This window comes from Tamandua tetradactyla, chromosome 2 (assembly GCF_023851605.1).
Source record: "Tamandua tetradactyla isolate mTamTet1 chromosome 2, mTamTet1.pri, whole genome shotgun sequence".
Classification (NCBI taxonomy): domain Eukaryota; kingdom Metazoa; phylum Chordata; class Mammalia; order Pilosa; family Myrmecophagidae; genus Tamandua; species Tamandua tetradactyla.
Window position 1 is genome coordinate 214679440 of NC_135328.1, and position 13437 is coordinate 214692876.

Consider the following 13437-nt stretch of genomic DNA (forward strand, 5'->3'; position numbering starts at 1 on the left):
TGTGGTCTCATCTGCCTCAGCCACTGCTCTATTCCCAGCTCTACTAATGGGGTCTGGCACATGCTAGGGGCTCACTAAATGGATGGATGGATGGATGGATGGACAGACAGATGAACAGATAAATAAATATGAGGTGCACTCTGTGTGTGTCCCCCGTGGCTGGCCTTTGTGGCAGGTCCCAGGATGTATAGTGGGTAGACTTGCCATATCCCCCCACGCCTGGGATCCTTGGTACCCCCTTGGACACTAGGCTGGAGCTGCCTGAGTTGAGGCCGAGCAGCCAGGAGCGGGGCTGGCTAGCCCTCACGGCAGTTCCCAGCCATTAAGGGTGGGTTGTGGCGTTCAAGGATTAAAACTGTAGCTGCAGCTCCTGGGCTTCCTGTTAAGGGTCCAGCTGGGCTCCTTGGGGCTGGGAAGTGTATTTTCTGGGAAGTGTGCTTTTCTGGACCAGGAAGGTCCTCCAGGGCTGCAGGAGCAGCTGGAGGCAGAGGAGGGAGAGTGAGATCCTGGCACTGGGACCAGCAGTCCTAGGAGACCCTGGGAGGAGCTTTGCCCTTGGGTGGCCCTTATTGAGTCTTGGGAAAGGGGAGAATCCATAGGAAATGTGCAGGGAGCCCAAGAGAAGGGGTTACAAAGGGACAGGGAGACCCTGGCAAAGGCAAGGAAAAATGGAGGCCTTGGTGGCTTGGAGGAAAGTACAAAGAGCTCACAGGGCTCCCCAGCAAGACAGAGGTTGGAGTCAGGTGGGCCCCAGCCCCAGGGTTGAGGTGCCCAGGTGGGGAGGGGGCTGGCCAAGGGCTGCTGGGTAATAAGGTCAACATGGGTGGCCCTGGCTCTCTGCTGCCTCCTCCCTAGGGGGCAGCATGAGCCAGGCTGCCATCAGTCCAACTCTGTCACTGCCGGCTTGAACTTGCAACCATCTCCTTAATTTGTCTGTGCCTCAGGTTTCCTATGTATAAAAGGGCATACCTGCCTCCTCTCTCCCGGGACATGCTTGCCTTCTAGAGAAGGCATTTGGAGCCAATATGTCCAGGAAATGCTCCCAGGAAGCAGGTGTTGGGAAGAAGAGTGCCTCTTGTATTTGAAGAGTCATTCATTTGTTCACTCATTCACTGATTTGTTCAGTCACAAAATATTTCCTGAACCACCTGCTGCCTGCCAGGCACCATGCCAGGTTCAGGGAGCGATGTGTGAGCTTGGCCCCTGGCGCTCCCAGTTTGGTAGGGGATGCCCCAGGGTGATGTGATAGAACTGTGGTGAGGAAGACCTTGGGCTTGGGGGAGGTGGGAGTTGAGGCTTGGCTGGATTCTTCTGGTGGGTGGGCAGTGCTCAGCAGGTATACTTCTGACCCAGGCCTCCCGCTCCCTGCAGCTGAAGGCACCCTGTGCAGCGACCCGCCTGCAGGCAAGCCTGCAATGGCAACCAAGCGCAAAGGCGGCCTGAAGCTCAACGCCATCTGCGCCAAGCTGAGCCGCCAGGTGGTAGTGGAGAAGGGGGCAGAGGCTGGTGCCCACACCGAGGGCAGCCCACTGCGGTCCCGGGAGAAAGAGCGCAGTAGTCCTGAGTCTGGAGTGGCCCGGGCCCCCCGCAGCGAAGAGGACAAGAGGCGGGCGGTGATTGAGAAGTGGGTGAACGGAGAGTACAGCGAGGAGCCAGCACCCACCCCCGTGCTGGGCCGGATCACCCGCGAGGGCCTGGAGCTGCCACCCGAGGGCGTCTACATGGTGCAGCCCCAGGGCTGCAGCGACGAGGAGGAGCCAGGTGAAGAGCCTGCCAAGGAGGGCAGTGGCCCGGAGGAGAAGGACTCGGACCGGGTGGCCCCCAAGGAAGACAGCGGTCCCAGTGCCAAGCAGGCATCAGGTGTGTGTCTGTCTGTGAGGGGGTGGTGAAGTCGGTGCAGGACATCCTGTGGGTAGACCTGCAGGGAGGGAGAAGTACAGCCAGGGCATACTCATACTTCCCTCACCCTGGCTCTACCTGTTGGCACCTTGTTCTAACCCACAGAGGCCCCAGAGTAAGGGTGGAGCTCAGGGCCAAGGTGTTATCCAGAATGGGAAGACCAGTTAGGGGTACCAGGGGTGAGAAGGGAGGGTCAGAGAAGACAATTTCTCAAGTGTGGGAGCAGGGCTGGGGACTGGAGGGTACTGCCTCACACACAGTGGGTCTTCAGGAAACAACTGGGTAGATGGATGGATGGATGGATGGGTGAGTGGGTGGGTGGTGGGATGGATAGATGAGCGGTTGGATAGCTCTGTTTGCAGCATACCTGATAGGGACAAGCTGATTGGAGTGCCCTGTACCTGGGCATGAGTTTGGGGAGGGAGGTCATTATTGTCAACTACATGAGCTGGTCATCTCCAAATGCTACTTTCTGCACGTTTCTCCAAGAAGACGTACTGCAGGTTTTGTTCTCCAGCCCCTTGCTTGGGCCTTCTCTCTGAAGACTTCACCATCTCCCCTTGCCAGTCCTTTCCTATGCCTCCATCCTGGCTCTCCTGAGCAGGATGGCTCAGCCCAGAGCTTATTCCACCCTCCCCTCCCCCACCCCCACCCCTGCCCCAGCTGTGGACCTCTGGCTAGGCTCCTGTTTCCCACCAGCCAGAGTCTCCTTGTCCCTAGGCCTCATGGCAGCCCTGAGTTCTAATCCAGGAGAGGGGTCATAGGGCAGGAAAGCTGTCACCACTGGGACCAGAATCCTGGGACAGGGATCTTCCCTGCCTACATCCAGTGTTCCTCCCCGGCTTGCCCTGGTGCTCGGAGCCTCCTGTGCCCGCTCTCCCTTATCCCCTTCCCCCCTGCAGCGTGGGGCACATCTCCTCCCTGTGCGGGGAGCCCTGCGCAGCCACATAATTATGCATATAAGATATAAACAGAGCTGTTTAATTATCCTTCGCCACATCAGTGACAGAGTAATTAACAAACATTGCAAGATCAATGAGGAAAAGTGTGACCTTCAGTTTCCTCTGATAGGAAAAGCCCTTGCCGCTATCAGACCCAAGGTGATTGTGCTCAGCTGGAGCAAAGGACAGGGACAGGACAAGGGCCGCTGTCCCCTAGCAAACCCCAGCCCCACATGCCCAGCTCTGCCCCTGGCCTTGGGCCATAGAGCAGGCCTTGACTCCCTGCCCCCTCCCTCTCCAGGGCAGGGGAGTTAGGATGCCAGGAGGTAGACTGGCCCTGGGTGGCCTTTGGCCCTGGGCTTGCCCTGTCTGGTTCGAGGCTGAGTGGGACCTCAGCCCTGCACCTGGGACTGCCCACCCAGCTCTGGGCACCTGTCGAGAGGGCGGAGCTCTCCCTACCTCAGGCTAAGCCCACGGGCCACTCTCTGGGCCCTGGAACTCAGGAATGCAAGCCTTGGGGCTGCCCCAGGGACCCTAGCCTGGTCCCCTCCCTGCTCTAAGCCGCCTGTCCATCAAAGACTTCTGTTTCTCTGCCATATATAGTGAGGGCTCAGCTGCCTCTAGCTATTTTTAGCCCCTTTCCCTAGTCCCTGAGCCACTGAATCCAGCAGCCAGGGCCCCTTCCTCCCAGGCTGGGCCCCTCACCCTGCATACCGGAGGACAGGACAGTGGCTTACCCACCGGCCTGTCCTAGGGGACAAAGCTCTTTGGGTCATGGCCCACAGTGGGTGCCAGGTGGCTGGCTGCCTTTGACTGGCCTCTCCTCGCCTAGTGGGGTCCTGATCACCACAAAGGGAGGCTCTTGGGAGCACAGAGCCTCTCCTTCGTCTGTGGGGCTTGTTCTTGGGCCTAGCCACGTGCTCGTCCATTGGCCCGTGAGCAGGCCATGTCTGCCATCTCCTGCCCATTGGCACGTGGGCCTTCCCCTGATCCCACCCTCCTGCCCCCAGCCCAGGGTGCCACTTCCCTGAGTGTGCCCAAACGCTCTTCTCACATGGTGGGAACTTGAGGCCCCTGTGGGTCTCACCCTTCTGTGCACCCAGCCCTGATCCAGGGCTTGGTCTGGAGAAGGTGTTTCGTGACTGTTTAATGAAGGCATGAGTGTGCTCATGTGTGCTTAGAGTCGCCCGTTGGCATGGCATGTGGCAGCGTATGGAAGGAGGTGCCTCTGGATCGGAAACCCAGCAGCATGGGATGGCACTGCCTCCCTCTGTCCCGAGGCTGCTGGCCGGGGGGCCCGGGCGTGGGGGAGGTGGGCTGCATCCATGTGTGTGTCTAGTTGGGAGGCAAGCGCAGGACATCAGCTGGTGGATGGGAGCAGCATGAGGTGTGTGCAAGTGTGTCATGGATGTGAATGAATGTGTGTATCAGTGGGTCACTGTAGTGTGTGTGTGAGCATGCATGTCACTGTGTGTGAATGTGTATGAGCATGAGTGTCACTATGGTGAGCACGTATCACTGTGTGTGAGTGCATCACTGTATGTCACTGAGTGTGAATGTGCGTGCCATTGTCACTGTGAGTACAGATGAGCATGGCAGTGTCATTGTGAGTGTGTGTCATTGAGTATGCATATGTGTCTATGTCACTGTTAGCATGCATGTCACTGTAGAGCATGTCACTGACTGTGTATGAGTGTACATGTCACTGTGTGTGAGTGTGTATGAGTGTGGGAGTGTTCCTAGGACTGGCAGGTGGCGACAGGTGGGGAGAATGGCTGCCTTTCCCTGGTCCGGCCCTCCCTGGGCGACCTCCCTGCATATGAGCACTGGTGACTGGAAGATGGCGAGGAGGTTTGAAGGGCTTCCGTCTGTAAATCCTGATGGGTAGGTGGGGTGCCGGCCCACTCTATATGAGTCTGAGGAGCACATCAGCACGGTCTACCCCCACCTACCTGTGTCTGGGGAGTAGTCTTGGGGAGATCCCTGTGTCCCATTTGTGGGGGGGTCAGAGGAGGTCCTCCACGTAGGCCCATTCCCTGAACCCAGAGTGGCTCCTCCACCCTCTGGACTCCCTCTTGTCTGTCCAGCCTCTGACCCACGTCCCCACCTGAACCTGGGCCCTCCGCTCTCATCCCCACTCTGGGAGGCAGCTTGGGTGCTGGCCTTACTTCCAGTAAAATGACTTCTCTTTCATATTAGGCCAAGGCGAGAGAGCGGAGACATTTATGAAACTTTGTTTAATGTACTGAAAAGCCATCGGCCAGAACATTTAGGAAATTGATTTTCCTGGCATTGATGAACTCGTTTTATTTTACCCCAGTATTAATTACTTTTTTTTAAAACAAATTAATTTAAGAGTCGTAAAACCTAACAAGTGAGCCAAATGTCCATAGATCACGTTGCGCTCCGCCCCTTCCGCACACTCCCCCTCCCCTCCTGGGGGAGGGTCCCGGCAGGGGAGAGGGAAGGAGCTCCTGAACCTTTGTCCCCCTGCTCCCCTCCCAGAGGTTACAGCCCCTCTACTCTCCTGCGCCACAGGGGAGGCCTCCTCACTGCGGGACTACGCAGCCTCCACCATGACCGAGTTCCTGGGCATGTTTGGCTATGATGACCAGAACACGAGGGATGAGCTGGCCAGGAAGATCAGCTTCGAGAAGCTGCACGCGGGTGCCACCTCGGAGTCAGCCACCTCGTCCGGGCTGCCCCCTACCGAGGAGGCCCTCAGCAAGCGAGCCCGCTTCTCCAAGTACGAGGAGTACATCCGCAAGCTCAAGGCTGGCGAGCAGCTGTCCTGGCCGGCCCATGGCACCAAGGCCGAGGAGCGGGCAGGCAAGGAGGTGGGTGGCCCTCTGCCCAGCCTGCGACTGCCCGGCAGCACAGCCCACCTGGAGACCAAGGCCACCATTCTCCCCCTGCCATCTCACAGCAGCGTCCAAATGCAGGGCCTGGTGGCCCGCACCTCCAAGTATGACTTCTTCATTCAGAAACTGAAGACAGGGGAGAGCCTGCGGCCCCAGAACGGCAGCACCTATAAGAAGCCGTCCAAGTATGACCTGGAGAACGTCAAGTACCTGCACCTCTTCAAGCCTGGGGAGGGCAATCCCGACATGGGTGGTGCTATCGCCTTCAAGACGGGAAAGGTGGGGCGCCCCTCCAAGTATGACGTCCGGGGCGTCCAGAAGCTGGGCCCTGCCAAGGTGCCGCCTACCCCCAGCCTGGCTCCTGCCCCACTTGCCGGCGTGCCCAGCGTTCCCAGTGCCCCAAGGCCAGGGCCTGAGCCGCCTGCCTCCCTGCCCTTCAACACTCCTGAGTACCTGAAGTCAACCTTCTCTAAAACAGACTCCATCACCACGGGGACCGTCTCCACTGTCAAGTAAGGTGCTCCCCACCCTCTGCCACCCCAGGCCTAGTCTGCCATAGCTGGGAGGCCCATCCTTACATGTGCTGCAGATATGCTCACACCTGTGCACATCTACACATACACCCATGCATGCATGCATGCACACATACACACTCATCCACATGCACTTATGGCCCCGCCCACACAGTCCCTCCTAGATCCTCATACCAGGCTCACACAATTTCATCTGCATACTCACGGACCCACACATTTAGAAATTCACAGACACATGTTCACACACGCTCAGGGACATACATTAACAGACTCATGGTCACACAACACATACCATGAACCACTGTGATCCCATTTGCCCATGATGAGCTGGGACAGGATACAGGCTTGTGATTGGCTGAGAAAGCCCCCCTTGGAGTGGGGGCCTGGGGTCCATGCTGATGGCCGTGGCTCGTGGGTCTCTGGGCTGTGGGTGAGGCAGGAAGAGGAGGTAGGAGTCTCAGTTTGGGGGGTGGGAGAGTGTGCTCATCCCTGACCCCCAGGCAGGGGAATGGCCTAAATGGTAAAATGGTCATTTGATGGCATGGGGGCAAGGGAGACCCTTATCCTCAGCCCTTCTATCCATGATCCAGTATGAGAACCTCCCAGAGCCAGAGGTGGGGCTCTCAGCTTGGGAGTGGATCTGGGCAGTCCCGCATGCTCTCTGGCATGAGGGCAAGGAGGGGCCACTCCCTCGGCCCAGCTCCCACTTGCTTGGCACTGCTCTCCCTCCCTTCCTCTGGGCCCATCCTCAGCCAGCAGCCTCCGGATTTTCCCTGTGCATGGGGTGGGGCAGACCTGGGCATCCAAGTCTTTCTGCCCTATTGGACTTAAGGCCAGGGCAGGCCCGTGGCCCAGGCCACCAGCCCCGCCAGCTTGAGATGTCCCTGTCCTGGCCTGAGTTAGACCAGCTGAGCCTGTGCCAGGTTCCTGCCAAGGAACATTCTCTATCCAAACCTGAGTGCCTCGGAATACTGCAGAGCAGAGAGAAGGGCCAGGGCCCCAGGGCAGGGAGCTGGCCCCACCAGACGCTCCTGGGGCATGAGGCCACCCCCCGTCCGCTAATCGGCTGTGCCCTGTGTGTCTCTCGCCAGGAACGGATTGCCCACAGATAAACCAGCTGTCACTGAAGATGTAAACATTTACCAGAAATATATTGCCAGGTAGGCCCCCTGGGGAGGAGGCTGCTGTGGAGAGAAGGTGGTAGCGGGGAGCCAGGGATGCCCAGGGACTGGGACCGTCGTCTGTCGGACCGAGTGCCCTCAGCAGTGGTTAGTGCTTCCCCCCGACTCCCATGCCCCTGCCCCAGAAGGCCCCCAGGGCGCTGCCTTGAGGACAGTCACACTACTGGTCCTGAGGAGCCTCAGGCAGCTGCACCCCAGGCAGAGCCCTCCCTCCACCACTGGCCTGGGAGCCATCCTCACAGAGCCTTGGGGTGGACGCAGGTGTCTGGGGACTGTGCCAGGGATGGGAGGGGTGTGGAGGCAGCTGTCTTAGGAATTCCCCTACTCTCTTATCCTCACCCCACTGTGCCCCTTGGCATAGTGAAAAGCAGCAGGTAAAGAACCTTAGACTTAACAAATCCCCTGCAGCAGGGCCACCTATTGCCAGCGCCTGGCTGGGCAGCATGTGGCAGGGGCAGTGTCCTGTCATGCTGCTGTTCTCCCAGGGTCACGGTCCCTCCCTGTGTCCCTCCCTCGTCTGTCTCCATCCTCTCAGCCTTGCTCTGCTCCATCTTCTCTTTATTATCGTCATCATCATTATCAGTGGCTCGGCAGATGGCCCTTTTGGCAGCTTCAGCTTAAATATTTATTTGCAAGTGGTTCTCCCCCCTTATAATTGGGTTTTTCTCTCGCTCTCTCTCCTGCAACCTCATGTTAGTGTTGGAGGGACACAGGTGAACTGAGCACCCCACCTTCTCCATGGTGGTTACAGCCCACTCACCCCAGAGCAGCCTCCCCAGGGCTGCCTGTCATTGAGGCAGGGAGAACCACATCCTGGCAGGAGCAGGTCCTGGAGAAGGAATGAGGTTTTCTGGGATGCGAGCCGTGGCAGGCAGCATGGGGTTTCTGGCTATGGAGATGACTGGGAGAGTTCCCTGTTGCGGGAAACCAAACAGATGCTGGGATTTAAAAATTCATCACTCTGGACTGTTTCAAGTGTAGAAAAAGCCCTGGACAGAGAGAGCCCTTTAACTCCTCCCAGCTCCAGTGCTCAGGGCTGGCCCCACCAGGGTCCCCAGCACCTGGCCTGGATCTGGCAGTGGGTGGTTGGGTAGCTACTGTGCCAAAGGAGGGTACCCTGGGTGTCCCTATGCTGAACCACCTGGGGCAAGTCTTCTTTGTTCACTTTGCATCTGGGGCAAGCCTGGGCCATTCCTTGCCCTGGCCTTCTCAGGCTGGACAGGCCTACCCATTGCCTGGCCCCTCCCGCTTTGCCCAGGCCAGCTCTACTCAGGGTCCTCCCACAGGGCCCAGTACACTTCTCTGGGGCAGGGGCACAGAAGAGGTGGCTGCCAAGGCCAAGGGCCCTGGAGGAAGTGTCCCTAAGGCTGCTCCCCGGAAAGAGGCCTGAGCCCACCCCCCTTCTTCCCGCAGGTTCTCAGGCAGCCAACACTGTGGCCACATCCACTGTGCCTACCAGTACCGGGAGCACTACCACTGCCTAGACCCCGAGTGCAACTACCAGGTACGGGCACTTGGCCCCACGCTCCCGGCCCAGAGCTGGAGGCTCCTCTCAGAAGCAGGACAGTTCTCAGTTATGCTCGGGCTACCTGTACCTCGGGCAGGCAGAGAGCCTGAAGGAACTACCAGCGGGAACCAGGGTTCCCCAATTCCTGCCCACAAGGCAGCTACTAGGCAGGGAGCTGTCTGCATCTTGATGACAGTAATTCAGACTCCCATTCTCTGAGAGTGTACCTTGTGCCACGGACTGTGCTAAACGGTCTGTATACCTTATCTCACTTAACCTTCACATTGACCTTAGCAGGTTGCCATTACTGTCCCATTTGTAAATGATAACACTGAGGCTCAGATCGGTTGTGTTTTATGTGCAAAGCCGCCCTTCTGGTGAGGGAGATGGGTGCAGGCAGCCTGCCCAGCTGAAGGAGCTGTCCCCCCACCCCACTCCCAGAGCCCTGGTCTTTAAGGCCTGACCTAATTCATTTGCTCCTGGGAGCTGGGAAGGAGGTCAGCAAAGGGACTATAGTTCTGGAACCTCTGGATTTGTTCCCTCCAGAGTCTAGTGTGCAGTAACTGGCTCTGGGGCAGTCTAGGCGGCCTCAACTTCGAGCTCTAGGGAGACCCAAGGGCCCCAGGTGGTACCTGGCCCCGGCATTCTTAACCATCTGTGGGCCCAGCCTCTTGCCAACCGGGCCTTCTCCCTGCAGAGGTTCACCAGTAAGCAGGACGTGATCCGGCACTACAACATGCACAAGAAGCGTGACAACTCCCTGCAACACGGCTTTATGCGCTTCAGCCCCCTGGACGACTGCAGTGTCTACTACCATGGCTGCCACCTCAATGGGAAGAGCACCCACTACCACTGCATGCAGGTACCCCTTGGGTCCCCACTGCCTGCAGGCATCCACCTCCCTGGATCCCCCCACTGCCTGCAGGCATTCTACCCCCTCTTCAGTTCCCACCACTGCAGGTACCCCTTGGCCCTCACCACTACCTGTAGGTACTCCTTCCACCACCACCATGTGGGCCACAAGGGCCTTCCTAGGCCTGGGACCTCAAAGCTCACTAAGCATGGACCCTTCACCTTCCCAAGGCAGGGCTGCCCAATGGGCAGAGGCCCTGGTTGACCAGGAGCCTCCCTTTCTCCCAGGGGCAGGTATGGCGGGCTCCCCTGGGTCTCAGGCTCGGGCAGTCTCTGGTGGGCCAGGGCGGGGCCTCCCCCATGGCCATACTTGGTGTGGGTAAAATTCAGTGAGCTGTTTATACAAATGGACATTTTTCAGGCTTTAGCACCAAGAGCAGCATTGCAAATTATTCCTGAGGAGGTTTTTGTTTAATTCTTTGTTTTAATGCCGGGCAGAGTCTGGGCTTTTTCAAGGTGTCAGGTCCAGGGAGAGCGACTTGAGGTTGGGAATAGCAGTCGTTGCCCCTCCCCCGGCATTTGTCAGGGGCTTGTTATGGCCTCTTTGAAACAACCTGGGCTGTGAGGAGAGGGGGGCTCCCTCTGGGCTCTGAGATGGTGCAGACACTGGCACGGCATGGCCTGCGGGAGTTTTCAGATTCCACTGTTTTTTACTCAATATGGCAAAGTTGCCTGCCTTGGCCCAGCTGGGGGGGAGGGGAGGGCCTTGTGCCCAGGAACCGTCCACTAAACGAGTTCCCGGGCTAAAGGTGACTGACAGGCCTCTAAATCCCTAGGAGCTATAGAGGTAGGACCGCAGACTGGGACTCAAAACCCAACACCCGCGGGGTGGGGCCCCTGCACGTGTGAGGGTCTGGGGTCTCTGGAGACAACCCAACCCTCAGCCCAGGCAGTCCCAGTTGCCCCCTGAAGCTGAGGGGTTGATAGAGGTTCTCTACTCCAGTTTCCATGCTGACCTTCAGAGTTCTCACTGGTTGAATGGTTAGGGGTGCTAAAGTTCCCCCGAGGAGGTCAGGGGTTCAAGGCCCCATGGCCCCAGCAGCACCCAGTGGGATAGCACCTCTGACCTCAGCCCCAGGGTGCCTGGACCCAGCTCTCCTGACAGCCTTTCTGGCCCACCCAGGTGGGCTGCAACAAGGTATACACAAGCACCTCAGATGTGATGACCCATGAGAACTTCCACAAAAAGAACACCCAGCTCATCAATGACGGCTTCCAGCGCTTCCGAGCCACCGAGGACTGTGGCACGGCCGACTGCCAGTTCTATGGGCAGAAGACCACACATTTCCACTGCAGGTGGGCAGTAGGCCCAGCCAGGGAGGTTTCCCAGGCTGGGGAGGGGTGGAGGCGGGGAGCCAGGCCCCTGGGGCAGCTCTGGCCCTGCCTCTTCAAGAGGAGTAAGAACAGGAGCTGAGGGCTGCTCAGATGCCCTGCTTGAGTCCCCAGCCTGGGGCTTCCAGCCCCCAGGCGGAGATAGGGCCCTGTCTCTGCTGGCACACAGGCAGCCCCCCTGACAGGCTCCTGGTGTCCCATTCAGGCGTCCTGGCTGCACGTTCACCTTCAAGAACAAGTGCGATATTGAGAAGCACAAGAGCTACCACATCAAGGATGATGCCTACGCCAAAGACGGCTTCAAGAAGTTCTACAAGTATGAGGAGTGCAAGTACGAGGGCTGCGTGTACAGTAAGGCCACCAACCACTTCCACTGCATCCGCGCTGGCTGCGGCTTCACCTTCACCTCTACCAGCCAGATGACCTCGCACAAGCGGAAGCACGAGCGCAGGCACATCCGCTCTTCTGGTGTGCTGGGGTTGCCCCCCTCGCTGCTGGGCGCCAAGGACACGGAGCACGAGGAGTCGAGCAATGATGACCTCATCGACTTCTCTGCCCTGAGCAGCAAGAACTCCAGCCTTAGCGCCTCCCCCACCAGCCAACAGTCCTCCGCCTCCCTGGCCACTGCGGCCGCCACCGCCACCGCCACCACCGAGGCTGCACCCAGCACCACCAAGCCCCCCAACAGCAAGATCTCGGGGTTGCTGTCCCAGGGCCTGCCCAGCTCCATCCCTCTGGCCCTGGCCCTCTCCAACTCGGGCCTCTCTGCCACTGCACCCTTCTTCCCCCTCCTCCCTGGCCGTGGCAGCACCTCCCTGCCAGTGGGCACCCCTGGCCTCATGGGTGCCGTGTCATCCGGGGCAGCAGCCTCGGCCACCCCTGACACGCCCACTCTTGCTGGCCCGGGAGCTGGCGACTCAGCCCCAGTGACAGCTGCCTCTACCCCGGCACTCCCAACCTCCATCATGGAGCGGATCTCCGCAAGCAAGGGCCTCATCTCACCCATGATGGCCAGACTGGCCGCAGCTGCCCTCAAGCCCTCTGCCACCTTTGACCCAGGTGAGCTGGCTGGGCCCTGCTCAGGAAGGTGGTACATCATGGACCCTGGTAGCTCCCTGTCCTCAGGTGGCAGAACAGAGCAGGCGGGTATTTGCAAGATATGTCCATCCAGCCCCTGAACCCTGGTCTCCTGCCCCCCACCCCCAACCCCCTCTTTGCTTGTCCTGAGCCTCCATCCTTTTGATTTCCTATTTGGGACCCCTTGTTCTGGCCTCCTCACCTTCTGTGTCCTCATCCATAAAGTGGGGACAGTAATCCCTGCCTCTTGCAGTGTCTTGCCTCCCGGGGTAGCTGGTAGGTCCCTCTCTGCCTTGTCTTCTGGGTCTTCCAGTGTAATTCCGGTCTCTGATGGGAAACAATCCCAGAAACCCCCAAGGCTTCGCCAGCACTGGGTAGACAGATGACCTGGAGGAGGACATGAATCCGGCCCCGTGGCAGGAGCAGGCTGCATGTCAGAAAGGCTCTCGGGGACATTCATGCCTACAGCGTCCTCCTCAGTGTGTCCCCAGCCCTCCAGGCTGCGGGGACCCCTGCCCAGCTCACCTGCCCATCAGCACTCCCCACCAGCACTTTGCACTGATGGAAGCTTCCTGTTCTTTGTGGCAGCCCCTGGCCAAATGTTTTTGAATTCTTAAAACTGGCTAGTGTGACCGAGGACTTAAATTTTCATTGTAATTAGTTTAAATGTAAATAACCACACGTGGCCAGGGGCTGCAGAATTGGACCACGCAAAGCTGGAGCCAGGCAGTGTTCACATCTCCTGTCCTTCCTCTGGCTTACTCTTGGGGGCAGTTTCTCTTCCTCTCGCCTCTCCTTCCTTTTTACTTCCCTCCTCCCTCCTTTCTTTCTTCCTATAATTTCTTAACTTTTCTGTTCTTTAGAAATTTTTTCTACTGTTTTTCTCTGGCTTTCTTCTGTCCTCTTTGTTTACCTGCTCCTCCCCTTTGTTTCACTCATCTTGATAATCTGTGGTAGCTGAATCCTGAGACAGTTTAGCTCCCTTCTGGGGGTGGCGTGTTGCATTCATTCCTTCAACAACCACTGAGGCTCCCTGGCAGCAGGGTGCTTGCCAAGAGCCAGGCAAAGAGCTGGGTACTGGGCACTCAGCGGGGAGAAAGACAGGGGAGCCCCATCCCCAGGTGCCAATGGAGGGGGAGTCATTTATCCCCAGAATAGAGGTAGGACATGGCAGAATTGGAGACTTGGCCTCCA

The 13437-nt window shown here is 58.4% G+C and overlaps 1 protein-coding gene across 2 annotated transcripts in view; it reads left to right on the forward strand.

Moving 5' to 3' along the window:
* CASZ1 (castor zinc finger 1) overlaps nucleotides 1-13437 on the forward strand; it is a 55845-nt gene that overhangs the window by 26622 nt on the left and 15786 nt on the right. Inside the window, exons 3-9 of one of the 2 annotated variants that reach the window (XM_077151340.1) lie at nucleotides 1372-1860; nucleotides 5346-6213; nucleotides 7326-7394; nucleotides 8829-8919; nucleotides 9620-9784; nucleotides 10958-11130; nucleotides 11372-12225. In XM_077151340.1, the coding sequence (XP_077007455.1) occupies nucleotides 1372-1860; nucleotides 5346-6213; nucleotides 7326-7394; nucleotides 8829-8919; nucleotides 9620-9784; nucleotides 10958-11130; nucleotides 11372-12225 (2709 nt within the window). The remainder of the gene's footprint in view (nucleotides 1-1371; nucleotides 1861-5345; nucleotides 6214-7325; nucleotides 7395-8828; nucleotides 8920-9619; nucleotides 9785-10957; nucleotides 11131-11371; nucleotides 12226-13437) is intronic. The other variant, XM_077151341.1, reaches the window with a different exon arrangement.